Genomic DNA, 27,224 nt, shown 5'->3' with positions numbered 1-27,224 from the left:
GGGAGGAGAGGCTGCGAAGATAAAGAAACAGTCACATAGTGAGAAGAAGACTAGCAGCAAGGTCGTTTCTTTTTGTTGCTAACGTGTCGTCTGTCTTGATAAAAAAAGAAGCGTCGAATGAGATGATTAGTGTAGTCAAAGTGTTGACGAGAGCACTATATCTGTTCACGGACGATAGCCTCCTATTTTTTCGAAGCGTTGCCGCAGTATATATCTCGCAGCATGAACTTTGGTTGTGTGCTAGTGTAGCACGCGGATAACATCTCTGGAGATTATTGGGTTAGTTTGTCTAAGTTAAATTGATCATGAGAATGATACTTGATTTAGGTCATGTTTGGATCTTCTGAGTTTTTGCCAGTTTTTAAGAATCTAGCTTTTGGAAGCTAGGTGAGATCCAAACAGACTAGTTTTTGCTACTGGGTTTTATCAGATTCCTAGAGACCAAGTAAGCCGTTCATACCTAATTTTTGACAGTTTCTTATGACCAATAGAGTAATAAATGAAGTAAGATTTTTAAAAACTAAGATCAAACGCCACGTGCTTTTCTCAAAATCCAGAATTAACTTGAATGGGTACTCGTACTCCTACCAACAATTCCATTGAAAGGTAGTTTTTCTACAGGCTGTTCGTTTCGTCGTAAATGATCGTAAATTATTTACTATTAATTGATTTGGTGTAAAAAAAAAATACTGTTCTAACGTATAAACGATCGTATAAGCCCGGCGCTAGTAGGCAGTCGGCGGTGGCCCGGTCCGTGCCCGCGCGTAGGCAGCGGCGCGTCCAAGCAAACAAATGGACCTCCATTCATTTATTTTATCCCCCATTTCCGAAGCACCGAGCAGCCCAGCAGAATAAACGAACGGATTGAATTGAATTAAATTGGTTTTATTTTATTTATTATTTATTATATATCGCTGGGGAGTCGCGTTGTGCGCGGCAGGTGGCCCCGCAGCGGCCAAGAAGAGAAGACAGCGCAACGGCAACGCCCCGCGCAGTAGAGTACTCCCACGGTAGAGAAGCGGAGCCAGCCGAAGGAAGCCTGCAGGAAGTTTCGTTTCGGCGAGTCAAAGCCATGACAATCTACTCCCCTCCCCTCCTACACACGGACACCCCCGTCTCTCTCTCTCTAGCAGTCCCTCTGTCTCGCACACAGACACACTCTCTCTCCTCCCTCTCTTCACACGGTTTGCCTCGCCCACGAAAAGACAACCAACCCGGGGCCGGGGAGCAAAGCGGGGGAGAGAGCAGGGAAGGAGGGGAGAGGAAAGGGTAAAGCAGGTCGCGAGTGCCCCCCCGCTTTTGCTCCTATCGGCGCCGCCTCGCGCGAGATCCGCTCCGCGTGTTCCCCGCCGCCGAGGTGAGCTCCGCCCCGCCCTCCTTCCCCCGCTGATCCGCGCCGGGGCTCCGCTCCTGCGCACGCCCGATTTAGCACTCGGTTTCCGGCCCGGGATTCCCTCCGCCTGCCGTCCGCGTCTGCGGTTTGGGTCGGGGCCGTGCTGCTGCGGTGGGTCTCCGGTGGCGGCGAATTGCAGCTCCGCGCTGCGTGGCTCTGGTTCTGGTCTCACTTCTCAGGGAGTCGCCTGGGCGGGTTGGTTTTGGTCAGTCGATGGGTTTTGCGGCTGCTTTTAGACAGTGATTTTTTTTAGGGTGTCGCGCCACGGGCCGCGGCAATGCGATTCCCCGACCGAACTCCGCGGCTCTGGGTGTGGAAATGGAGTTGTTGGACTTTTTTTTTTGTGGGGGTTTCATGTTTGGAGCTGAGATCTTAATCTCTTCTCTTCCTGGTCTGGAACCGGTGCTTTTTTCTACTCCTTTTGACGGATAATTCGAGTTCGGAGTCGTCGAATTCTGAGACCTGGAGTAGGTTTTTACATGTGCCGTGGGCAAACGGGGCTTGAATTATTAAAGCCTGAACTGTTCCGCTGACATTTTCAGTTCCATCTAGTCGTGCCGTGGATGTCACAACTTGGTCTAACGACTCTGATCGCGGATTATTTTATTTGTTTCAGATAGAGGGTGTCGTCCCCAGCATCGGTTTCCACGGAGAGTTGTTGATTTGGATACCTGATCCAATTGGGGGCGGATTGAGTCACTTGGACCTTTTCAACAGCTGTCCCGTTCCTACTGCTTTGGTCACGATAAGAGGCTCGCCTGGTTCCAGAGATGATGCCATTGTGAGTGGAGATGGCTTCCGCGAGAAGTTGGTTCCAGAAGTTCCAGCCGAGGGACAAATCCAAGAGTCCAGCGGTGGCTGCCAGCCATGGAAAGGATCCAGGAAAGCCCCCGATCGATGATGCCCCTTCTAGTGCGACGAAACAGAGGGTCACCGCTGCAAAGCAGTACATTGAGAACCACTACAAGACCCAGATGAAGTCCCTGCAAGACAGGAAAGAGAGGTAGGCGGTCCAGTAAATATAAACTTGTTTTTACCTTTGCCTGCTTTGGTTATAGATTTAGCACACACCGTGTTTTACATGCAAGTAGCAAAATTCTAAATTAAAGTGTAGAATGGAAAGAAATGAAGGTCCCATCTTGCTGTATCGAGCAGGATGCCCAACCACACACATGCCATGCCATGTTTCGACTGGAATGACACACAGGTGCAGCCACACATATGATTAAGACCAAGTCCTTACAAGTGTGTTGGGACCATGGTTGTGCCCAGAATAGAGAGCCCAGTTACAGTATTAACTCAAGTTAGGTAGCTTCAGTACCATATTAAGCTGTAGTCCCTCTGTTCCAAATTATAAGACATTTTGGCTTTTCTAGATACATTGCTTTTGCTATGCACTTAGATATACTCTATGTTTAGATATATAGTAAAAGAAATGTCTCTAGAAAAGCCAAAGCGTCTTATAATGCTTAGATATACGCTAGGTTTAGATACATAGTAAAAGAGATGTATCTAGAAAAGCCAAAATGTCTTATAATTTAGAACAGAGGGAGTAGCTCTTTTTTTTAGCGAATTGTATTAAGTTGTAGCTCTGTAGTGAATAGTGATTGATACACAATTATCTATAACAAAGTTATGAACTCAATGCCGAATATGATTTATGATCTTTTTTTAGGATCGACTCATTGAACTCAAACAATTACTCAATTAAACTTACATACTCGTTTCAAAAAACAATTGAAACTTATACTTGCAATCGTTATCAAATGTCGACTTATTTTTCTCGTCAACAAATCTACTTGCCGGATTCCATCTATTTGATGACAAGTGACTTGCAGGAAATTGTGATCTTACTTTTATAATATCTTGGCTTACTTTTAGGCGCTGGATGTTGGAGAGAAAATTAAAAGATGCCGAAGTTCCTGTAGAAGAGCAAAATAATATTCTTAAGCATTTGGAGAAAAAAGAGACTGAGTATATGCGCTTGCAGAGACACAAGATGGGTGTTGAAGATTTTGAACTTTTGACTATTATTGGGAGAGGTGCATTCGGAGAGGTACAGTTCATTTCAGTTTCCATTCTTTAACAGTTTGTGCAAACCAGTTCAATGATATACATGGCATTATTTCTGTTTCTTTTGAATTCTATCCCATCAGCGATTGTTCTGCACATATGTTTTCTTTTTTAAAGAGAAGCCTCTGCTTATATAGAAAGCATATAAAAGTTCTACACATGCACCACATGTTGACTTGACAATATTATTTTGTACAATCCTTTTCATGAAATAAATGTGGATATCTCGTATAGTTGGAAGTTGGAACTTGGTGTGCCTTGCTGCTCCATCTTGCATTTTAGTACAACTCTACAAATGCAACTCTTCTGCTTGTAAGAAAACTGGGATAAAGTTAACCTTTTGGTCCTTGTTCTGCTGACATCTATCTGTCACTTTAGAGTTCTTTGGTATTTGCTTTGGACCTTTATAGGCCATATATTTACTCTCCCAAATTGATGGCATTCAATTGTCATGTGGTCCCTTGATGCATGCTTGTGATGAGTTTCCATTCGTTATGTTCACATATGCAAATGCTATAACACACCCTGGTGGTTTTTCCACCACTGTTTTCATGTGCCTTTTTCATTATTAAGGTAACTTTGATGGATTGGACCATTTTTACCGTAGCTTGCAGGCAGTTAACTATTTATGAAAAGGGGCCTGGCCCTCGATTTTCGTAATATACCTATGAAAAAGAAGCCGTTTGTCCTAAATATCCAATCTGGGCTTTGAGTTGATTTGTAGTATCTTTGTTATCTGCTTATTGCTATTTTTTGGTATTTATATTTAGTTAATATTGGGATGAACACTGTTTTGCTACAAGGTTTTTTACCTTTCTTTCTTTACAAGAGGAGAATTAGAGAACAAATCATCCTTCTTAGTGCAGTTGACTCATGTAGTTTTAAATAGCTCTTATTAACAACTAGTTTAACTGATTCTTCTGTTGTCTTCTGTTTCAGTTGAGTCTGAATCTTTTCCTTTCTTTATGTGCTGTGCCATTCTTTTCACTGTGTCACTTATGCCACTCCAACTGTGCAGGTGCGTCTTTGTAGAGAGAAGACATCTAAGAATGTGTACGCAATGAAAAAGCTCAAGAAATCTGAAATGCTTCGTAGGGGCCAGGTACCATGTACGGTCTTTCTGAGTTGTTTTGCATTCTCTATTTCTGTTTTGCATGTTATTCTCTGACATGTGTACATATATTCCAGGTAGAACATGTCAAAGCCGAAAGGAACCTTCTTGCTGAAGTTGATAGTGCTTACATAGTTAAGCTCTATTATTCTTTCCAAGACGAAGAGTTCTTATATCTCATCATGGAATACCTTCCTGGTGGGGACATGATGACTTTACTTATGCGCAAGGACACACTAACAGAAGATGAAGCTAGATTTTATATTGCAGAAACTGTGCTTGCCATTGAGTCTATTCACAAGCACAACTATATTCATCGGTACCATACTAGTGTCTCTGTGTTTTCCTTTTCTAAAAAAGCCAGATGATCCTATAATTTAAATGATGTATCTCTATGTTCCTTTTGTCAGGGATATCAAACCAGATAATCTTTTGTTAGATCGCATTGGTCACCTGAAGCTTTCTGACTTCGGTTTGTGTAAACCTTTGGACAGCAGTAATTTTCCAAATTTGAATGAACCAGATTATACGCCTGGAAAAGTTACCAAACCTTTGCCTGATGCCACTCGGTTAAGCAACCCTTCTGCACCGAGGCGTACACAGCAGGAGCAATTGTCACACTGGCAAAAGAACCGCCGGATGTTGGTAAGTAGTGTATTCAAAGATGGATTAACTTATCGATGCCTTGGAACAGCATCACCAATGTTATGGTGGCTTTTGTTTGAATGTCTTCACTCACTTTTCTCTGTCTGCATTATATCCATTTTTTGCCTCCTAGAACCTATTTGGCATAATAAAACCATATAAAAGTTATATTGCTCCTTAAAATTTGTAAGTTTTGAACCGTGTTTCCATAGATGATGTTTGTAGTTGGTCTCATGTCTCTGAACCAATCATATTGAACTTCTAAAGGACAGAAAATGGTTTCCAGTTCTAAGGATGTAGTATTGTTTTGTTGACATCAACCAGTCTTTACCATGTTGAACCAAGTCGTATGGAATACTCTGGAGTCAATGGCTAATGGGTGGGGCACTATAATTTGAATGGAGCTGGATCAAACTAACAAATCAGTTACAACGTCACTATTCCCATTACAAAGGAATCCAAACAGTAATATTTTCTAGGGTTTAATTTTTCTAGTGGATTATGTGAATCATACAAGACATCAGTTGATGGTAAAACTTGGTCCTTCCTATGTCTAGCAAGATTTCCCCCCTTTTCCATAAGGTTCCTTCTTGCCATGCTGAGTGTACACTTGAGCGCAGTTGACATGTTTAATTGCAATTCTGGGGCACAGGCATACTCAACAGTCGGTACACCTGATTATATTGCTCCAGAAGTTCTACTGAAGAAAGGATATGGAATGGAGTGTGACTGGTTAGGTTTCTTATCTTGTAAATTTGTATCTTTAACTATTAGACTTAGTGATTCTATCACCCTCTGTGCTTTCTGTATCTTGATGGATGCTTGATATCACTTCTTTTTCTTCTTTAGGTGGTCCCTTGGTGCTATCATGTATGAAATGCTTGTTGGTTACCCTCCATTTTATTCAGAGGATCCAATGTCTACTTGCAGAAAGGTACATGTGATATCCACAGGATATATATGTGTGTGCCATAGTATTCTATATTCAGTGTCATCCTATGCAAACTTCATGAACATCATTGTGTGAAATCCATAACACTGAAGAGAGCAGATTACACTAGTAGGATGCCTATGACTTGCCTGTAACCACAACTATTTAGGCCCTGTTTGGATCCACTAGTAGCTAATAGTTCCCTGGCTAATTGTTTGCAGCTAATATTAGCGGGGTGCTGTTTGGATCCACCAGCTAAAAGGTGGATGCATTGGTGGTTTTGTCTATAATGCCCTTTGTTTTCTATTGGGAGGCACGTGGATAGAGGTAGGTGGGAGGGCAAAAGTGCCTTTTTTGCATCTATTAGCTGCGTTGGGATAGCTAGTGAGATAGGCATAGCTGTGTGACCAGCTAAACAATTAGCTGGGTTCCTTTGTATCCACCCCAACTAATTTTTAACAGCTAACTATTAGCTGGGTGGATTCAAACGGGGCCTTAGTGGCTGGGAGTTGGTGGTTACAGCTGGTCGAATGAGCTCTACTGCACTATATGCCTATTTAATATACGCGGGCTTTATATTCTAGCTGCCTTGCTTACTTTTAGTAAGCAAAATACTTCTATAGCTTTATGAGCATACATCTCAACTTATGTTTTTCTTTGTTCATGCAGATTGTGAACTGGAGAAGTCACTTGAAATTCCCTGAAGAGGCAAAGCTTTCTCCTGAAGCTAAGGATCTCATCAGCAAGCTTTTGTGTAATGTTGAGCAGAGACTTGGCACAAAAGGAGCCCATGAAATAAAAGTGTGTTCTTATCCATATGTTTGATGCATACACTTCCATTACTCTCATACCCAAGTACCCAACTAATTTAATTGTACTTACGACTTTAGGTGCATCCATGGTTTAGAGGTGTTCAGTGGGAGAAGTTGTATCAGATGAAAGCTGCTTTCATACCAGAAGTTAATGGCGAGTTGGATACTCAGAATTTTGAAAAATTTGAGGAGGTAATAATCTACTTTCCCCTGTTGGTTTACTTGTGCAAATTATCTGCATCAATAATATTTGCCTACAGTATAAGATTGGGTGGTGGTTATGCCACATGGCAGTTGCTGGTTAATACTGAATGAACTTCTGGTAGTGCCTGTGATCCTATTTTCCTGCTTGTTATCATACCGATTAGTGTTCATTCTGGTTGTCAAACAATACCTGTGGGCAGGCTTAGCATATGGTAAAATCAAACACAAGGGTTCCCTTGAGTGTTTGTTCTAGAGGTGAACAATCACCATCTGACATTCCTTCTGCTTGGAAGTATGCAATTGTACTCCTAAATAGGTGGTCTGTGTTGGTTCCCTGTGCACTGCAGGCTAAATTTCTCTGGGTTAGTACTATCTGGTAGTACAATTAAATGAAATCAGCAATCTAATCACAAATTCTATCTGCTACCTAACAAAAACTGGGATTGGGACAAATCTGGTGTTGTTTCCTCTTTCATATCAGTTAGGCTTGTGATATTCTTAATTTCTGGATTATTCAATTGTAACGCTCTAGAAACTTGAACTGTGAATGCATTAGTTAATAGCTATTGCTCCCTCATTTAATTATTTTTTCCACTACTTTGCAGACTGGAACTCAAATTCAAAGTTCATCCAAGTCAGGCCCATGGAGAAAGGTATGCATGAGTTCTCCACTAAAGGTTTCTGGGTAGTTGAAGTATGGGACGCAGTAATGTACATAGTTACAGACAGTTCCATATCTGCTGTTCAAGTGAAATATTTTGCATTGGTTTTCTCCCCATTGGGCACTAAAAAACATTCTTATCCCTCTAGCATGCATTGGTTAACCATAAAATATATATCTAAAAAATGTGTTTCAAACATTGCTTGAAATTTAGAAAGTTGATTGGGAATTTTACTCATTCTTAGGCCGACGGAGGGCATATATATTTTCTCTTGAACAAGGGCACATATATTTAGGAAGTTGATTGGGAATTTTACTCATAATGGACATTTGAGCTTCATTTTATTACTGCCCTTTGTCAATGAATTGAAAGACACTTCTTTTACAGATGCTTCCATCGAAAGATGCAAACTTCGTTGGGTATACGTACAAGAACTTTGAAATTGTAAATGATGATGAAGTGGCAGGAATTGGTTAGCTCCCCCATTACTATGTTCATCCTCTGTACTATTTCACTTATTTAGTTATTATACGTTTAGTTTGACAAAAAATGGTTTGGTGCTTTGTGCAACAGCGGAGTTGAAGAAAAAGAGTTCCAAACCAAAGCGGCCAACCATCAAGACATTGTTTGGTAATGAGCCAGCCAGTATCCTATGTTCATTTGGCCTCTCCACTATCTTTATCTCTGTGAAGGTGGGAACGACCCACTTACCTTGCATTCATCTCTGAACAGAGAGCATGGACGAAGAGGAGCCTGTTCAAGGAAGTTTCTTAGGTATGTTGCCCCCGAAGGAGGGGCAACCTTCGTCCCACTCCAGCATTCCACCAGAAAAATACCAACCTCGACATAAATAGGATATGGAGGTTCCAAAAGTAAAGCATAGGAAAGTAAAACAAGAAAAAAAAAATCTTCTGCTGCCTTTTGATCTGCTCCCTGCCTAAGTTTTGTAAATCCTAACCAATGCGTTCTTTAGTCAAATGCTTAAAAAAATGTCTCCGGCCAAATAGTGTATGGCATTTGATTGATGTGAGCATCAGTGTTCGCTGTATATTGTGTTACCGTTCTAACTTATGTTTCTCAGCCATATTGGCGAAACCTAGTGTATACTAGATACAAGGGACCAGGAGCAAACAAGCTGTGCTGCTGTGGGAGCCTGTGTTATGTGTATTGAGTATTGACCTCATAGTTGTTTCTTTGAGGTAAAGGTTCGTAGGAGCCCGATCAACTTGCAGCTGTATTGCTCAAAAAAAAAAAACCCTGCAGCTGTAGCATACGAATTGATACGCACGTGTGTCGGGCACAGCGCCCATGTCAAACGAGTAACTGACACATTTATCCTTGTGAACATATTCTCGCCCGTCCTACCTGCATAAATGCATTTGGCACTTGGACCTCTGGAGATCTTGAGACGACGAAGTCAATATCAGTGGCTCGTCTGTTTTAAACGCAGGAATAAGAAGGAATATGTGGTAAAACAAAGGAATGGGAAAACATATTATTGTTGTAGGAATGGACGTTTGGAATGGCGGAATGAGAGTAGAAGAATCTTGTTTTATTTGGACTAATGATGTGCCTGTTTTGCTAAACTTGATAGCTTGAGATTAGCATGGGTAGGTCAATGGAGCACTGGAGTTGGTGCATGGTGAGAACACAAGTGGCGTGAATGGTCAATCACGCATCAAGTCACACGAAAATTTCCCTTAGCTTAGACCAGATGTTTTCTTTGCTCAATCCTACGTTCCAAATGCATGAACAGTGAAGAAATAGAGGAATCTTGATTTCTGTACTTTTCTTTTAAAAACCCTACAATCCAAACAGGCCCTAAGATTGTGTTAGGTTGAGAGACATCCTATGATCCTAAAATGGAATGGTCCTGTCTTTAGATTTTGGAGACGAGACAATTTTGTTTGATGTTTAGTTGAGCGAGGACATAATTTTTTATTTGGTTCAGAGACTAAAATAACTACTTGTCTTATTTTCTTTTCCCCTTTCTTCTTTCTCTCCATCTTCATTTCCCACGCATGCCAGAAAATGAAGCCCGCGCGAAGGGGGCGGGGGCGGAGCTCGTCAACACGGCGGAGCCCGCCTGCACGACAGTGTTCGCCGTGGCTAGGGACGGAGCCTGCGCACATGATGGCGCATGGTGAGGTCGGGGTGGAGATCGCCGACCACCCCTCCTCTTTGTTCTCCCCTACGTCGTTTGTGCTTCATTGTTCGCGCGTAGAAGCTCGTGTCCCAAGTGGACGAGTAAATCCGTCAAATTTTGGGAAATGGGCTTGTCCCAGATCTTAGAGGAATATTGTCTTAGGGGACGACTCTCCTCCTTGTTGTCTCCCGACCAAAGACTAGGGCTAGGTGGGATATCCCATCTCAAATCGTCCTGTCCTTAGAACAAAACACTCCCTAAATAAACATGTTCCATATCATTAAAGAATAGTACTCCCTCCAATCAAAATTTTAAGGCATTCTAGTTTTCCTAGATCTAGGTTTCCTACGTGCCTAGATATATTATGTTTACATACATATTAAATGCTACTATATGTCGAGTACCTTAGAACGGGATACCCCAAGCAAACACCAAATGGGTCGCTCAAGTCCCATCTAAAAAATAAAGCTAGAAGGTAAGCCGTGGGCCCCTCACCCACCACGACCGAGCCCACTGGGTCCTCCTCCTCGCCTCAAGCCTCGAGCAGGAGGTCTCGGCATCCTGATGCAAACTCCGCCTCGCGCGAGGCTCTCTAGGGAAGGCCTCGGTAGGGAACGCCGTCTCCGCCTCGCCCGAGGCTCTCCACGGAAGGCCTCGGCAGGGGGTGCATTCTCCGTATCGCGCGAGGCGTCTCGCGCAAGGCCTCGGCAAGGAGCCCGATCTCCGTCTCGCGCGAGGCCTCATTCTCCGTGTCGCTCGAGGCTGGGTCGTCCGCAGTTCATCACCCCCCGCCTCGACCGACCCTCCAGACAGCGCGTCATGTCTCATTAATGCTTCAACCACTCCCGTAATCTCAGTCGGGCGATGGCTCAATGCCACAGAATGGCCGACGGGACCTGAGGTCGCATCAGCGCCATACCGGCCGGGACAGGGCACGGCGGGGATTACCGGCCACTATGTGCTAACGCTGTGCCCACGATCAGCGCCATACCGGCTGGGATAGGGTACGGCGGGGATTACCGGCCACTGTGTCCTAACGCTGTGCCCACGATCACCCGCCCACTCGAGGCCTCGGCACTGTACACCAAGGTCTCGGCTATCTTGGGGTTCGCGCCTGCCGAGACCCCTCCACCACGGTGCAGCCTCGGCACCGATCAAGTCTCGGCCTCGCACACAGTCCGTCCACAGTGGCTTGCACGTTCACCGCCGCACCCACTTCGAGGCAGTCCTGGGGCTCCCACGACGCACAGGATCTGATGGGACGACCACGCCGCTCCAGTGCTCCAAGGACGGACCACTCCGACGACCATGCCGCCACAGGAACAGGCTACAGGGCTCGGACACACCACCTCTGTTCACACGACACCGTATAGTTAGCTCATGTACCGTCCTTGTCCTCCCTTCAGGCTATAAAAGGAGAGGACTTGGGCTGTTTTAGGGGGGGATGAAGGAGGACACCTGGTAACACACACACGCGCACATCCTTGTCGCCTGAGAGCAACACCTCAAGCGGCCCGCACGACACCTTGCCGAGACCTAGGACCGGCTCCCTCTCTCCCTTAGCTTGTAACCCCCTACTACTAGCACTTCGGTGCAAGGAATACAAGATCGACCTCTCAGACTGGACGTAGGGCCTCGATTACCTGAATCAGTATAAACCTTGTGTCTCTTTGCATCACCATCCGGAATCGGGAGCACGCAGAACAAATTCACTGGTTGGTTGAGGACCCCCCCGGTCTGAAACACCGACAGTTGGCGCGCCAGGTAGGGGGCGCTGCGTGTCAATTTCGTCATCCTAGCAGGTTTCGGATGGCAGACCCCGTACGACCATTGCGTCTCGACACCGTGGTTTGGTTTGGGAGCCTAGAGTTCATGTCTCTAGGGCATGAGTACGACATGGTACTCCTCACCCCTCGAGCCCCACCGTCCGACGATGAAGTTACGCACCGGCAGCCCAGGCGCAGGCGGTCGCTCTCGCCGTGCTCACCAAGCACGACACGAACAAGGTCACCCCGACGCTACGCGAATCCGGGACGACACGCCACCCCCGCCGATATCCTACGACCAGCTATTGACACAGGGTCCCTGGCTGGGGACCTGTCTAGCCTGAGCTTGGACAAAGGAAAGTCGCCTGGGGCACGCGGCGATGCCTAGTCGTCAAGCTCCGCTCCACCACTCCCTGAAGAACCAACCCCGGCGGGGCAGAATCTGGCGATGGCACCATCCCCATACCCCTTTGGGTTGAGAAATGCCGCCGCCTCTTACGCCTACGCTTACACTACCGCTCACGAGCATCCCTCAGAACACCGCCAGCGCTTCGCTCTCGACCTGAGCACCCACGCCGACTCCTCGGATGAGAACGAGGCATGGCTCGGAGTGGATTTCTCCAGACTCAACGACCCTGGGGCTTTGCGCTAGTTCTTGGTCGCAAGCGACTACTACTTCGTCTACTCCGACTCCGACAACGAAAGCACCTACGACCCCACTCGCGAGTGTTTTCACGTCGGGCTCGGGATGCCGAGGGTAGACGAAGGGGACGAGGGGGTAGGTAGCCATTCCTCGCTTCGCCTAGGTGCGGGCGCCGCCACACCTCCACGCGCCGTCCTGCCGGCCGCACAAAATGAGAACGTCGCTCTTGCGCGACCTCAGCGCCCAGACCTAGAACAGCTCTGTGAGCTCCAGGCCAAGGTCGAACAAGACCAACTCCTTCTGCAGCAGCTTCGAGACTCTCTTGAACAGGAACAATGAGGTCGCGGTGAAGGCGGGGGAGCCCGACGGAGGGCCCGCGATGTGTATCACCGCATCCATGACGACGAAGGGAGTGAGCAACCCCCAGTCTTCAATCGCGCTAGCCAGAACATCGTGGCTACAGCAATGCTGGTCCGCGCAATGCCTGAGCCTTCTACCACGGAGGGGCGGCGGGTCCGCGGCGAGCTCCGAGATCTCCTAGAGACCACCGCGGTTCAGCAGGCTGAGAGTTCCGCCTCCCGACGACACGGGGGTGCCTCGAACCTGCCCACGGCACCGCCTCGGTAGGACAGGGAAGCCCCAGCTCGTCCCGAGCCTGACCGAGCGCCGATAGCCCATAGGGCCCCCGTGCTTCTGGACCGCCTCGGCAATCGACGTGAGGTATAGGGAGACCATGAGGTGGTCAGCAGGCGATGACGCCACGACAACGAGGGGCCTGCTCGGGGCTACCACCCACACCGAGGCGATCGCTACGACAGTGGGGAGGACCACAGTCCTTCCCCTGAACCACTAGGCCCTCGGGTCTTCAGCAGGGCCATCCGCACTGCTCTTTTCCCCGCCCGATTTTGGCAACCAGCCAATCTCACGAAGTACAGCGGTGAGACCAACCCTAAACTCTGGCTTGCCGATTACCGCCTGGCCTGCTAGCTAGGTGGCGTGGACAATGACCTGCTCATCATCCGCAACCTCCCCTTGCTCTTGTCAGACTTAGCGCGAGCCTGGCTCGAGCACCTTCCTCCCTCGCAAATCCACGACTGGCGCGACTTGGTTAGGGTCTTCGTTGGGAACTTCCAGGGCACATACGTGTGCCCTGGGAACTCCTGGGATCTTAAGAGCTGTCGCTAGAAGCCGGATGAGTCTCTCCGAGACTTCATCCGGCGCTTCTCCAAACAGTGCACCGAGTTGCCCAGTGTCGGTGACTTAGAGATCGTCCAGGCTTTCCTCTCCGGCACCACTTGTCGGGACTTGGTTCGAGAGTTAGGTCGGAACATGCCGCGCTCTACTGCCGCACTCCTCAACATCGCCACCAGCTTCGCCTCGGGTGAAGAGGCTATTGGAGCCATCTTCCCCGACACCGACACCAGGGGTAAGCGGAGGGACGAGGCCCCCGAGGCCTCAGCCTCCCACCTCCCCAAGAGAAAGAAAAAGGGGCGCCTGGGAAGCAGGAGGTTCTAGAGGCTGATCTGGTCGTGGCCGCAGAACGCAAGAACCCCCGAGGCTTCAAAGGCCCTAGGCCCTTCGACGACATGCTCAAGAAACCCTACCCTTACCACCAGGGCCCGGTCAAGCATGCTCTCGAGGATTGCACCATGCTGCGGTGTTACTACGCTAGGCTCGGGCTTCCCGACGACGACGCCAAGCAGAAGGGCGCCGATGACCGGGACGAGGACAAGGACGACGGGTTCCCCGAGGTACGCAACGCCTTCATGATCTTCGGTGGGTCCTCGACATGCCTCACGATGTGGCAGCGCAAGAGGGAACGCTGAGAAGTCTTCTCGGTCAAGGTGGCCACCCCCTAGTACCTCGACTGGTCCCGAGAGGCGATCACCTTCGATCGAGATGACCACCCTGACCATGTTCTGAATCCCGATTAGTACCCACTAGTTGTCGACCCGATCATCGGCAACACCCGACTCTCCAAGGTGTTGATGGACGGAGGCAGCGGCCTCAACATCCTCTATGCCAACACCCTGGAGCTCTTGGAGATCGACCGGTCGAGGCTCCGAGGCGACGTCGCACCCTTCCACGGCATCGTGCCAGGGAAGCACACGCGACCCCTCGGGCGCATTGACCTTCCTGTCTGCTTCGGCACCCCCTCCAACTACCGCAAGGAAGTCCTCACCTTTAAGGTAGTCGGGTTCGGGGGAGCCTACCACGCCATTTTGGGGTGGCCATGCTACGCCAAGTTCATGGCAGTGCCCAACTATACCTACCTCAAGCTCTAGATGCCAGGCCCTAGCGGTGTCATCACGATTGAGTCCACGTACGAACATGCATACGACTGCGACATTGAATGCATCGAGTACACCAAGGCTCTTGCGGAGGCCAAGACCCTCATCGCCCACCTCGACCAACTCAGTGGTGAGGTGCCTGACTCCAAGCGTCGCGTGGGGGCATTCGAGCCCACGGAAACCATCAAACTCATCCCAGTCGACCCCGCCTGCCCCGATGACCGAGCGCTGAGGATCAGCGCCACCCTCGACATCAAATAGGAAGCCGTGCTCGTTGACTTTCTCCATGCGAACGCCGACATATTCGCATGGAGTCCCTCGGACATGCCGGGCATACCAAGGGAGGTCGCCGAGCATGCCCTGGACATCCGGGCCGGATCTAGACCCGTGAGGCAACGCCTGCGCCGCTTCAACAAGGAAAAGCGTAGGGCCATCGGTGAGGAGATACAGAAACTCTTGGCGGCCGGGTTCATCAAGGAAGTGTCCCACCCAGAGTGGTTGGCTAACCCCGTGTTAGTCAAGAAGAAAAATGGGAAATGGAGGATGTGTGTAGACTACACCAGTTTGAACAAAGCCTGTCCAAAGGTCTCCTTCCCATTACCTCGAATCGATCAAATCGTTGATTCCACTGCAGGGTGCGAGACCCTGTCTTTCCTTGATGCGTACTCAGGTTACCATCAAATCAAGATGAAAGAGTCCGACCAGCTCGTGACTTCTTTCATCACACCATTCAGCATGTACTGCTATGTGACGATGCCCTTTGGCCTTAGAAACGCAGGTGCCACGTACCAGCGGTGCATGACCTAGGTCTTTGGCGACAACATTGGGTGGACCATCGAGGCCTACGTAGACGACATCGTGGTCAAGACCAGAAAGGCCGAGGGTCTCGTTGATGACTTGAGGATAACCTTCAAATGCCTTAGAGAGAAGGGCATCAAGCTCAATCCCGAGAAGTGTGTGTTCAGGGTCCCCCGAGGCATGCTCTTAGGATTCATAGTCTCAGAACGCGGCATTGAAGCCAACCCAGAGAAGGTCTCGGCCATAACCGACATGGGACCAATCAGAGACCTCAAGGGAGTATAGAGGGTCATGGGATGCCTTACGGCCCTGAGCCGCTTCATCTCGTGCCTCGACGAAAAAGGTTTGCCTCTGTACCAGCTCTTGAGAAAATCCAAGCATTTTTCTTGGACTCCCAAGGCCGAAGAAGCCCTCGACGGACTCAAAGCACTGCTCACGAATCCTCCCGTCCTGATGCCCCTGGCCATGGACGAGGCCCTCTTACTCTACATCGCCGCAACGACCCAAGTGGTCAGCGCTGCCGTAGTAGTAGAGAGGCGGGAAGAGGGGCATACTCTACCCACCCAACGACCTGTTTATTTCATCAGCGAGGTGCTCTCCGAGACCAAAGCACGCTACCCCCACATCCAGAAGCTGGTCTACGCCGTGGTCTTGGCCCGGCGCAAACTGCGTCACTACTTCGAGTCACACCCAGTGACTGTGGTATCATCTTTCCCCCTGAGCGAGATAGTTCATAACCGGGAGGCCTCGGGCAGGATAGCCAAGGGGGATGTTGAGCTCATGGGGGAAACCTTGACCTTTGCGCCTCGAAAAGCGATCAAGTCTCAGGTCTTGGCCGATTTCGTGGCTGAATGGACAGATACCCAACTACCACCTACTCAAATTCAGACGGAGTGCTAGACCCTGTACTTCAATGGATCCCTGATGAAGACCGGGGCAGGCATGGGTCTGCTCTTCATTTCACCCCTCGGAGTACACATGCGCTACATGGTGTGGCTCCATTTCGCCGCCAACAACATGGCCGAATACGAGGCCTTCGTCAACGGCTTACAAGTCACCATCGAACTTGGGACATGGCGCCTCGACGTCCGAGGCGACTCGTGGCTCATCATAGATCAAGTGATAAAGGAGTCAAACTGCCTCGACCCCAAAATGGAGGCCTACTGCAAGTTGGTACGACGCCTAGAAGACAAGTTCGATGGTCTCGAACTAAATCACGTCGCGTGGAAGTACAATGAGGCCACCGACGAGCTGGCAAAAATGGCCTCGGCATGGGCCCCGGTCCCCCCGAACGTCTTCGCCAGAGACCTCCACAAACCTTCCATTGGCTACACCTCGGCAACAGAGGAGGGCCCACCTGTGGAACCCACAGCAAAGCTCGACGCCCCCTCTGCTGCCGAGACCCCCTCAACCAAGCCCGAGGTCATGGAAGTCAACGCCGAGCCTCCGCAGACTGATCAGGACATGGATTAGTGAGTCCCGTTCCTCGATTGGCTTGATCGGGGGGAGCTTCCTGACGATAGAATCGAAGCGCGATGGCTTGTGTGCCGAGCCAAGACCTACACCCTCTACAATGATGAATTGTACAGGCGAAGTCCCTCAGGTGTCCTCCAACGATGTATCAGTGCCGAGGCGGGCCAAGCCCTGCTTTGGGACTTACACGCAGGCACCTACGGGCACCATGTGGCGCCTCGGATGCTCGTAGGGAACGCTTTCCGCCAAGGGTTCTACTGGCCGATGGTGGTCACCGACGCTACCAAGCTAGTACGCTCCTGCGAAGGATGCCAGTACTACGCTCGGCAGACACATCTCCCGGCCCTAGCCCTGCAAACCATCCCCATCACATGGCCATTCGCCGTGTGGGGGCTCGACATGGTTGGGCCTCTGCAAAAGGCCCTCGGGGGCTACACCCATCTACTGGTATCAATCGATAAGTTCTTCAAATGGATCGAAGCTTGTCCGATCAATCGAATCAAATTCGAGCAAGCGGTGCTGTTCTTCACTGACATTATCCACAGGTTTGGGTTCCCTAACACCATCATCACCGACAATGGGACGCAGTTCACTGGCAAAAAGTTCCTGATGTTTTGCGATGACCACCACATCCGTGTGGCCTGGTCGGCCGTAGGACACCCAAAGACCAACGACCAAGTAGAGCATGCCAACGGCATGATCCTACAAGGCCTCAAGCCAAGGATTCACAACCAGTTGAAAAAGTTTGGCAAGAAATGGCTCGCCGAACTCCCGTCGGTCATCTGGAGCCTAAGGAACACTCCAAGCCGAGCCACGGGATTCACGCCTTTCTTCCTAGTCTATGGGGCCGAGGCCATCCTCCCCACTGACTTGGAATATGGTTCCCCGAGGCTACAAGCCTATAACGAACAAAGTAACCGCACCACCTGAGAGGACGCCCTTGATCAACTAGAGGAAGCCCGAGACGTCGCGCTACTACACTCGGCCAAATACCAGCAGAGCCTGCGGCGCTATCAGGCCCGACGCGTCTGAGGCCGAGACTTGAAGGTAGGCGACCTGGTGTTGAGGCTAGCACAGAGCAACAAGGGTCGCCACAAGCTGACCCCACCATGGGAAGGACCGTACATCATCGCCCAAGTGGTGAAGCCCGGGACCTACAAGCTGGCCAACGAGAAGGGCGAAGTCTTCACCAACGCTTGGAACATAGAACAGCTACGTCGCTTTTATCCCTAAATTTCCAAGCATTGTATATGTCGTTTCTCGAAATACAATTAAAAAGCGTTCTTTAGTTGGTCTAACTTTTTGAGAAACCCCCCGTGCCCATTGTAGGCCTCGGCAATACAGTAACATGGCAAGGGAGACTCGGTTCTACCTTGGCAGAACCAAGCCTCCCTCGGGGGCTAGATAGGGGACCCCCTAGGTGTCCCCTAGGTCCCACACACCATTCTTCAGTTGTTTTTCGCAAAAATTCATACGCCAAGTCCCTAGCAGGCTCTGACGAATCAGTTGTAAAAACTTCTCGGGCCAAGGTCTATTTCCTAAGCAAGAGGCTGGTAGAGTCACGAGACGGCCTACGCCTCCGGGCTACGGCACTCCCTCACTACCTCTCGCTCAAGGGACGGCTTAGGCCCCAAGGGGGTGTTTTGCAAACGAAATCTAATTAGGAGCAACAGAAGGCAAAGGCTTGGAAACATAAGAAAAACAACTAAGAAACACAAGTACTTCAAAAATAAAGGCCTCGACGGCCACAAGCATTACGATACAAAAAATAACCCCTATTCTATTTTTACATAGCCCCTAGGGCCCAAATCAAGGCTTAGGGCCTTCAGCACCGGCAGATGGTAGGGGAGGAACCACCTCCTCTTCGAAGAGCGTCGCCAGCGCCGTGCTAGGGCCTTCCGCCGCCTCCATTAGCTTTGCGACCGCCGCATCGGCCTCCTCGTCATCATCAGGCAGAACATAGCCATCACTGATGGCCGGGAGGTCGACACCAAGGTAGTGAGAGGAGATGATGGCCAACGCTCGCTTGACGCTCATGTGCAGTGCCCCTTAGAGCCGCTCGCGCATCTGGCTACTCAGCGCAATCAAGCGGCTCCCAAGGGAGCTACCTGACTGAACCCCCTCGACCTCCAAGGCCTCGCAAGCGGAAAGGGCAGCACGTTTCAGTGCCTCGTGCTCCCCGATCTCGGTCTTGAGCACCGTCTGCACCGCGCTGGAAGCCTCGGCGGCCCGAATGATCTCCGCCTCTGACTCTGCACCGCGGAAAATGGAATGAGGTCAAGTGAGAGAAAGAACAACCTAAGTTAGGGACAGAAGCCCATGGAACTCACCCTTGGCCTTCTGCTTCTAGCATCGGGTCTCGGCCTGACAGGCCTTGGCCTTCTCCTTCAACCACTGGGCCTCGACCCTTGAGGCCTCGGCCGCCCTGGAAGCTTCACTTCCTAGCTCTACGTCATACAAGGAAGTCAGGGAGCAAACATAAGGAAAAGGAAACAAAACAAGGGGACTGAAACTCACCCTCGACCGCCCCCTTCAAAACCACAACCTCGATTTGTGAGGCCTCAACCGCAGCAAGGGCCTTGTTCAGAGCGCCTTTTGTCAGCCGGTGCGCACTCTCCTCTGCCCCTAGCTGCCTGGCGAGGGCCTTGCCCAAGGCTGTCGCTTCTTCGGCCCGGGACCTAAAGGCATCCCGATCGCTGACCGTGCAGGTAAGCTCCTCCTCTAGCTCCTTGACCTGCGCCGCCAAAGGGGCGAGCTGTGTCTGGGCCATGGCCGCCTCGACCTTCGTGTCGGCATAGCGAAGGCGGAGGTCCTCCACCTCCGCGCTTCGCACCGACAGAAGCTCGTTAGCGTCGGCAAGAAGGCCCTTCTACCGCTAAAGCTGGTCCTAGATGCCCCTCTTCCACCAGAGAAAGACCGACTTCCCGAGGGACTAGGTCTCGAGCTCCTGAGGAAACAGAACAGAGGTCATCGATTGCGACAAAACCGAGAAAAGAACGACGTCACACGAGAAAGGAAAATGCGAACCTGGGCGACTCCGGGCAGTTCATCGGCCACCACAGACAAGGCCGTCCGTAGTGACCGCACCGCCAGCTGGCGGTATTGCTTGAAGGTGCCCCACCACCCACCCTCGGCTACATCCTCGAGGGCAAACAGAGGCTCCCCCTCAGGGTCGTCCTGGCTCTGCCATAGTACCCATGGGTGGTCCCACCCGCAAGGCTCGGGTCGCGCCCGCACGAGGGCTGAACTTCCATCGTCCAAGATTGGCGCCGACTGTTCCATGGCACCAGCGTCCTTGGCGTCGACCACCTCCCATGCCCAGGAGGTATCGTCGGAAGAGATCGGATAGACCTCCGTATCCCGGGCGCTCTCTCATAACAACGGCGGCCCCTAAGCCAAGGGCGCCACCGAAGCCTCCACCGCCTTCATCTCCGCCTCCTGGATGGACAGCCCCGCCACCATTACGATGGCCTTAGTGATCTCGGGGGCTCCAGCCTCTGCCATCGTGGCCTCGGAGGACGCAGAAACACCGGCCGCGGCCACTACGATCTCGGTGGCCTTGGGCGCCCTGTCCTCCGTCGCCTTAGCCTCAGAGACCCCGGGGGCCTCGGCAACCAAGGGCACGCTGGCCCCATCCGACTCATGAGCCTTGCCCCCATGGGATGGGAGCGATCCCTCTCTCATCGGTGTAGGGGCCGCCTCGGCAGCCCCTCCTTGGGTGGCCGGTTCTTTCAGGTCGACCCTCACCAACGCCGCGCCGCGGTGGATGGCGGCTTGTGCCTCCGCCACCCAGTGGGCGGAGGAGCCAGGGCTCACCTTAAGTGCCTTAAGGGGCGCCAAGGGAAGGTCATCCGTGGGCCGCTTCCGACTAAGGAAAATTAACCTACAGGATCAGTGTGAAACCAAAAAAGCAAATGGAAGACACTATGACCCTGCCAAGAATACACTTGCCTTGAATGGGGCGGCAACCGCTTCACCACGGCAAACCTCATCCGCAGCAGCAGAGGTGGCAGTAGAGGCGTCGCCTCCGTATCCATCGGCGCTGGTCGGTCTTCAGCGGACACCGGCGCCCCTTCGGTCCTCTATAGGGGCGGTGGCGTCGCCTCCACCGCCACCTGCTCCACCACGGCCGCCGAGCCTACTAGGCTGACGGCGCGTTTGCCTAATGCCCACGCCTCGGGCATGTTGGCCTTGGCCCCAGAGCGGGCAACCGCCGGCCCCGGGTTCGCTTCTCCTCCCCCTCCCGAGGACGCCGGGCTGCTTGCCGACACCCCGGGTGCCACCTCCACGATGTCAGGAAGGTGGTCTAGGGGACCTCTCCCTCCCTCGCCCTTGTCGTTCCCGTCCGAGGCCTCCGTCGACAACGACGTCGATGGGGATTCCTCCAACGGGAGACCATCCTTCCGTTGTTGACGGCGGCGCTTATCCAGCTCCTCACGCACGAGGAGGTGCTTCGTGCGCTTCACCGCCTTGGCGTCCTTTCGCCTCTTCTATGCATCGGCATGAGCGCGGTTGATCGCCCGCCGCCCCACGTCCTCGGGAACGGGTGGCGGAGAGGAGCGCACGTCCCTCATCCCCTGAAGGAATGACAAACGCACATAAGGGAACAAGGGGTAAGGGGAGACTGAGGAGGCTCAGAGGCTACAGCGGCACATGACTTACTAGTGATAGGAACCCCCACGACGGCCGCATCGCGATAGGGGTCAAGTTGCCGCTCCTCAGCTTCGCCTCTACCGTCTCCTCCACCCGACGAAGAATTTCCTCATCGAAAAGGGCGGAGGAGGACATCCGGGTGCCCTCAATGGGCTCACCCGGCTTCATCTCGAACAGCCGCCGCCAAGCCATCAGCGGCAGCACCCTCTGGCGGTGGAAGGCGGCCACGACCACGACCACGGTGAGGCCATGGCCCCGCAGCCTCGCTAGCCCCTCCAGGAGCGGCTCCAGCTTGGGCTGGTCGACCTTCAGGACACCCCACTTCCATCTCTCCGGGCAACTCCCCACAATCCGCCTAGTGTAGGGGGGAAACCCTCCGTCGTCGTTGCGGAGGTAAAACCAACTCGTGTACCACCGGCGGTTGGAGGACGTGAGTTGGGCCGGGATGTAGAGGTGTAGGCGGTCCTGATGCACTTGGAGAGTGCAGCCTCCGGCCCTCGCCGCCTTCCTCTTACCCGACATGCCCATCGGCTTGGTAGTATGCCCCGCCTAGAATAGATAGAGCCACAACTCCCAATGGGGAGCGATCCCTAAATACCCCTCGCAGACGGCAACAAAGATAGCCGCCTGAGCGATGGAGTTGGGATTAAAATTGTGGAGCTCCACGCCATAGTAATGCTGGAGCGCCCGCATGAACCGGTCCATCGGGACACCGAGGCCGCGCTCGTGAAAGGAGACAAAGCTCACGACATAGCCATCATGAGGCCTCGGCTCCGGCTCGCCGTACGGAGCGATCCACTCTGGCCTAGTGGGGTCTATCACCGGGCAGAGGAGTCCACCATCGACAAGCGACTGGAGCATGTCCTCGGTGATGTCCGACGGATCCCAGGGGTCTGCCTCGACAACAACGATGTCGCCGGCCATGGGTGCGATGGAGGAATCGAGGGCGATGGTGAGTTTTTTCTCTCTCTCCTATGCTCTCGCTTTTGTCTCGCTTTCTCCCTAGGCTTGCTCCTCTCTCCTCTACTTCTCGGCACTCGCTGCTCTAGCGACGGCTCGACGGAGGCGGTGCTAATGCAGGCAAGGTAAGATGAGGAGGGGCAAGACTCTTCGGGTATTTATGCAGGGAGAAGGCGAAACGAACGGGCGACGAAATCGGGGAGGTTTTCCCCCCGTCCGGCGCAGTTAACCACGAGCCGATTTCATCGGCCCACGCGCCCATGTCTCCCGCATTAAATACGAGGACAGTTACGTCCCATCCACCACGTCATGCTCGGCCACTATGGCAGCAGGCGTCGTTTCGACTCCCCATGAAACCGCCTCAAAAGGCGCACCACCCATGCCGAGCCAATAGGGAAGATATTCCCTATGGCCTATTCCTTTCGTATGAAGGAACCGGGCTCTGAACCTATTACAATCTAGGGGTTCGAAGGCTAGGCCCTAAAGGGTTTCAACAGCCCCCCTAGGATAACAGAGTCAGGGACGACCGTGGGCGAGCCTATACGGGGCCGAGGCCCAAGCAATCGAAACACTTGGGACGCCCAAAGTCGTGTCCGAGACCGGGGGAAAGTCTCCGAATGGGATCCCACCGTAGAGAGGCACCGAGCCACCGAGGCCTAGCGAACGGCCTTGGCACCCACTAGAGAAATCCTCTGGTACTCTTGGAGTGTGTCTCTGGACCGCTAGCCGTCCCCTAGCGAATGGGGTACGAGCCTCCACTCGGACTACCCGATAACAGCTCACCGGAAGTGCCACCGCTCGTGCCCATCGAGGGTAGCGAGGCACATTCCACCCCTCCTTCCGAGCGAAAAGGAAGTGTGAGGGTTGCACAAAAAGTCAGGGGAACCTCCGACGGCCTTCTCATTTTATGTAGAGGCTAGGAGGCTCTTCCTGCAACCTTGCCGAGACCCAGCGACCCCAGCTCGCACTCAAAGGGGCTCGACAAAACAAACCCTCCTTCCGAGCAAAAAGGAAGCGTGAGGGTCGTACAAAAAGATAGGGGAGTTCCTGACGGCCCTCTCACTCTATGCAGAGGCTAGGGGGCTCTTCCTGCAAATACGCCGAGACCCCACAACTCAGGCTCACGCCCAAAAGGGGCCTCGGCAAACAAACCCTCACACGCGAGGGGCGTATAAAAAGTCAGGGGAACTCCCGACGGCCCTCTCGCTCCACGCAGAGGCTAGGGGCTCTTCCTGCAACCTTGCCGAGACCAGTATGGGCTCGGCAAACAAACTCTCCGTCCGAACGAAAAGGATATGTGAGGGGCGGATGAAAAAGTCAGGGGACCCCCGACCGCCCTCTTGCTCTAGGCAGAGGCTCGGGGGCTCCTCTTGCACCCGAAGACCAAGACAAACGGTCCAAGCCCATGCTAGAGGTTTCATTACAAAACATGATAAAGGGTGCCGAGCCCATTACGGTCCAGGGGTTCGAAGGCTGGGCCTCCAAGAGGTTTCGACAGCCACCCCAGGGCAACAGAGTCAGGGACGACTTCGGGGTGAGCCTACGAATGTCCCAGGTCAGAGTGAACAGTCGCTCAGGGCGTCCTAAGTTGTGTCCGAGACCGGCAGGGAAGTATCCGAATGGGATCCCACTATAGGGAGGCACCGAGCCACCGAGGCCCAGCGAACGGCCTCGGCACCCACTAGAGAAACCCTCTGGTACTTTTGGAGTGTGTCTCTAGACCGCTAGCCGTCACCTAGCGAACGGGGCTCGGGCCTCCACTCGGACTACCCGATAACAGCTCACAGGAAGTGTCCACGCTCGCGCCTATCGAGGGTAGCCTGGCACATTCCACCCCTCCTTCTGAGCGAAAGGAAGCATGAGGGTCACACCCAAAGTCAGGGGGGCCCTTGACGAACCTCTCGCTCCACGCGGAGGCTAGAGGGCTTTTTTCCTGCAGCCTCGCCGAGACCCCCGCAACCCGAACTTGCACTTATGGGCTCGGCAAATGCAATAAGAACTACTCGCTCAAACGCGAAAATGGAGAAAGCCCCTGGAGGAGTAACTTCACTCTTCCAGGGGCTTGGGGGCTACACCCGGCGGGTGCGCTCGCGCGCACCCACCGGAACCTCAAAAAACAAACCCCAATTCCTACGGAGCAGGTATAAACCCAGCCTCGGCAAACCCTCGGGGAGAGTGCACGCACTCCCCCCGAGGCTCGGGGGCTACTGTTGAGTACCTTAGAACGGGGTACCCCAAGCAAACACCAAATGGGTCGCTCAAGTCCCATCTAAAAAATAAAGCTAGAAGGTAAGCCGTGGGCCCCTCACCCACCACGACCGAGCCCACTGGGTCCTCCTCCTCCTCGCCTTGAGCCTCGAGCAGGAGGTCTTGGCATCCTAATGCAAACTCCACCTCGCGCGAGGCTCTCCAGGGAAGGCCTCGGCAGGGAACGCCGTCTCCGCCTCGCCCGAGGCTCTCCACGGAAGGCCTCGGCAGGGGGTGCATTCTTCGTATCGCGCGAGGCGCCTCGCGCAAGGCCTCGGCAAGGAGCCCGATCTTCGTCTCGCGCGAGGCCTCATTCTCTGTGTCGCTCGAGGCCGGGTCGTCCGCAGTCCGTCACCCCCCGCCTCGACCGACCCTCCAGACAGCGCGTCATGTCTCATTAATGCTTCAACCACTCCCGCAATCTCAGCCGGACGATGGCTCAATACCACAGAATGGCCGACGGGGCCCGAGGTCGCATCAGCACCATACCAGCCGGGACAGGGCACAGCGGGGATTACCGGCCACTGTGTGCTAACGTTGTGCCCACGATCAGCGCCATACCGGCTGGGACAGGGTACGACGGGGATTACCGGCCACTGTGTCCTAACGCTGTGCCCACGATCAGCCGCCCACTCGAGGCCTCGGCACTGTACACCAAGGTCTCGGCTATCTTGGGGTTCGCGCCTGCCGAGACCCCTCCACCGCGGTGCAGCCTCGGCACCGACCAAGTCTCGGCCTCGCGCACAGTCCGTCCACAGTGGCTTGCACGTTCACCGCCGCACCCACTCCGAGGTAGTCCCGGGGCTCCCACGACGCACAGGATCTGATGGGACGACCACGCCGCTCCAGTGCTCCAAGGACGGACCACTCCGACGACCACGCCGCCACAGGAACAGGCTACAGGGCCCGGACACGCCGCCTCTGTTCACACGACACCGTATAGTTAGCTCATGTACCGTCCTTGTCCTCCCTTCAGGCTATAAAAGGAGAGGACTTGGGCCGTTTTAGGGGAGGGACGAAGGAGGACACCTGGTAACACACACACGCGCACATCCCTGCCGCCTGAGAGCAACGCCTCAAGCGGCCCGCACGACACCTTGCCGAGACCTGGGACCGGCTCCCTCTCTCCCTTAGCTTGTAACCCACTACTACGAGCACTTCGGTGCAAGGAATACAAGATCGACCTCTCAGACTGGACGTAGGGCCTCGATTGCCTGAAACAGTATAAACCTTGTGTCTCTTTGTATCACCATCCGGAATCGGGAGCACGCAGAACAAATTCAGTGGTTGGTTGAGTACCCCCGGTCCGAAACACCGACACTATATATCTAGAAAAGTTAGAACGTATTAAATATGTCTGGATACATAGTAAATGCCACTAGAATGTATTAAATATGTCTGGATACATAGTAAATGCCACTATCTCCATTTCAAATGTCTAGAAAAGTCAAAATGCCTTATAATTTAGAATAAAACGAATATGTATCTAAAAAGCTAAAATAACTTAAAATTTAAATCAGAGGGAGTACTTCATAATTTACCTTTTTTTGACATGGTAGACAAATGCAAATGCACAATGTGCTAGACTATGTAATACTCCATTCTAGAATTTTGTAAAAAAAATCCACTCCAAAAACGTTCGGCTTCCGGCTTCACTTGACTTCATGAGACGCGACCTCCACTCGCCACCAAGCTTGCGCCACTGCAGGTTCCGCGCGTTGTCCACGACGATCGTTGCGGCGCGCCAGGGCACCTGCATGTGTCATACTTCCTCTCCACCACACCTGAGCGCCGCCGCTTGCCTTCCTATCTCTCCACCGCCACTCACCCCCAACGCGGTGGGGTCCACAGCGACTGCTCCGCCGCGGTGTTCTCCACCGTGCCCAGCTGCTCGCATGCCGTCATCCTCCCTCTCCACTGCACCCGAGTTGAAGTGAAGATCATCCATGGCGGACGATCTATTTGTGCACAATGTGCTCGAGTTGCAGAATCGATACCGTGCAGCATTCTGGACAATGAGGAAGGATGCATCTCGGTCAAAAGCTTGCAAGCCCCGTTGAAGTGAAGATCATCCATGGCGGACGATCTATTTGTGCCATCATTATTCACCATTGTATTCGAAGTCCACACGGGCCGTGCCAGACTAAGTTACATAGACATATATCAGATGAGCTGCCTGATTCACAGAATATAATTGGTATCACATAGGAAATGAGCGATGTTTGTGCTATAGGAGAAAAGGATGAGCTGTCTGGTGAGCAAAAATGAGATGCATTATTGTTAGAACTGTAACGCTTGATCTTTTAAGGAAAATAGGAAAGGGTTACAATTTGTGAACCGAACTGTACCATGATTTCTTGAACTCTGACAGATATTCAAATTGTATTATGAACTGTAAGGATGAGGAACAAACTAA

At 52.1% G+C, this 27,224-nt stretch overlaps 1 protein-coding gene across 2 annotated transcripts; it reads left to right on the top strand.

Moving 5' to 3' along the window:
- The first annotated feature begins 1,139 nt into the window (after nucleotides 1-1,139).
- Nucleotides 1,140-9,073, top strand: LOC136533913 (uncharacterized). Of its 2 annotated transcripts, none has more exons than XM_066526435.1 (14): nucleotides 1,140-1,357; nucleotides 2,010-2,396; nucleotides 3,275-3,449; nucleotides 4,485-4,568; nucleotides 4,655-4,896; nucleotides 4,988-5,222; nucleotides 5,875-5,954; nucleotides 6,072-6,156; nucleotides 6,823-6,954; nucleotides 7,044-7,157; nucleotides 7,775-7,822; nucleotides 8,219-8,303; nucleotides 8,405-8,461; nucleotides 8,564-9,073. In XM_066526435.1, the coding sequence occupies exons 2-14, from the start codon at nucleotides 2,185-2,187 to the stop codon at nucleotides 8,683-8,685; spliced, it is 1,671 nt and encodes a 556-aa protein (XP_066382532.1). In that variant the 5' UTR covers nucleotides 1,140-1,357; nucleotides 2,010-2,184; the 3' UTR covers nucleotides 8,686-9,073. The 2 variants fall into 2 exon arrangements, with proteins under 2 accessions (XP_066382532.1, XP_066382533.1); XM_066526436.1 differs by having other exon boundaries at nucleotides 1,140-1,860.
- Nucleotides 9,074-27,224: the final 18,151 nt, after the last annotated feature.

This window comes from Miscanthus floridulus, unplaced genomic scaffold, assembly GCF_019320115.1.
Source record: "Miscanthus floridulus cultivar M001 unplaced genomic scaffold, ASM1932011v1 os_1313_1_2, whole genome shotgun sequence".
NCBI classification, from domain to species: domain Eukaryota; kingdom Viridiplantae; phylum Streptophyta; class Magnoliopsida; order Poales; family Poaceae; genus Miscanthus; species Miscanthus floridulus.
This window is presented reverse-complemented; position numbering and strand designations above follow the sequence as displayed.

Bases quoted from the DNA above. Each gene is read 5' to 3' on its own strand.
- LOC136533913 (XM_066526435.1), top strand. From the start codon at position 2,185: ATGGCTTCCGCGAGAAGTTGGTTCCAGAAGTTCCAGCCGAGGGACAAA. The intron at 5,955-6,071 runs GTTAGGTTTCTT...TTTCTTCTTTAG, and splicing joins TATGGAATGGAGTGTGACTG to GTGGTCCCTTGGTGCTATCA. The intron at 6,955-7,043 runs GTGTGTTCTTAT...TTACGACTTTAG, and splicing joins AAGGAGCCCATGAAATAAAA to GTGCATCCATGGTTTAGAGG.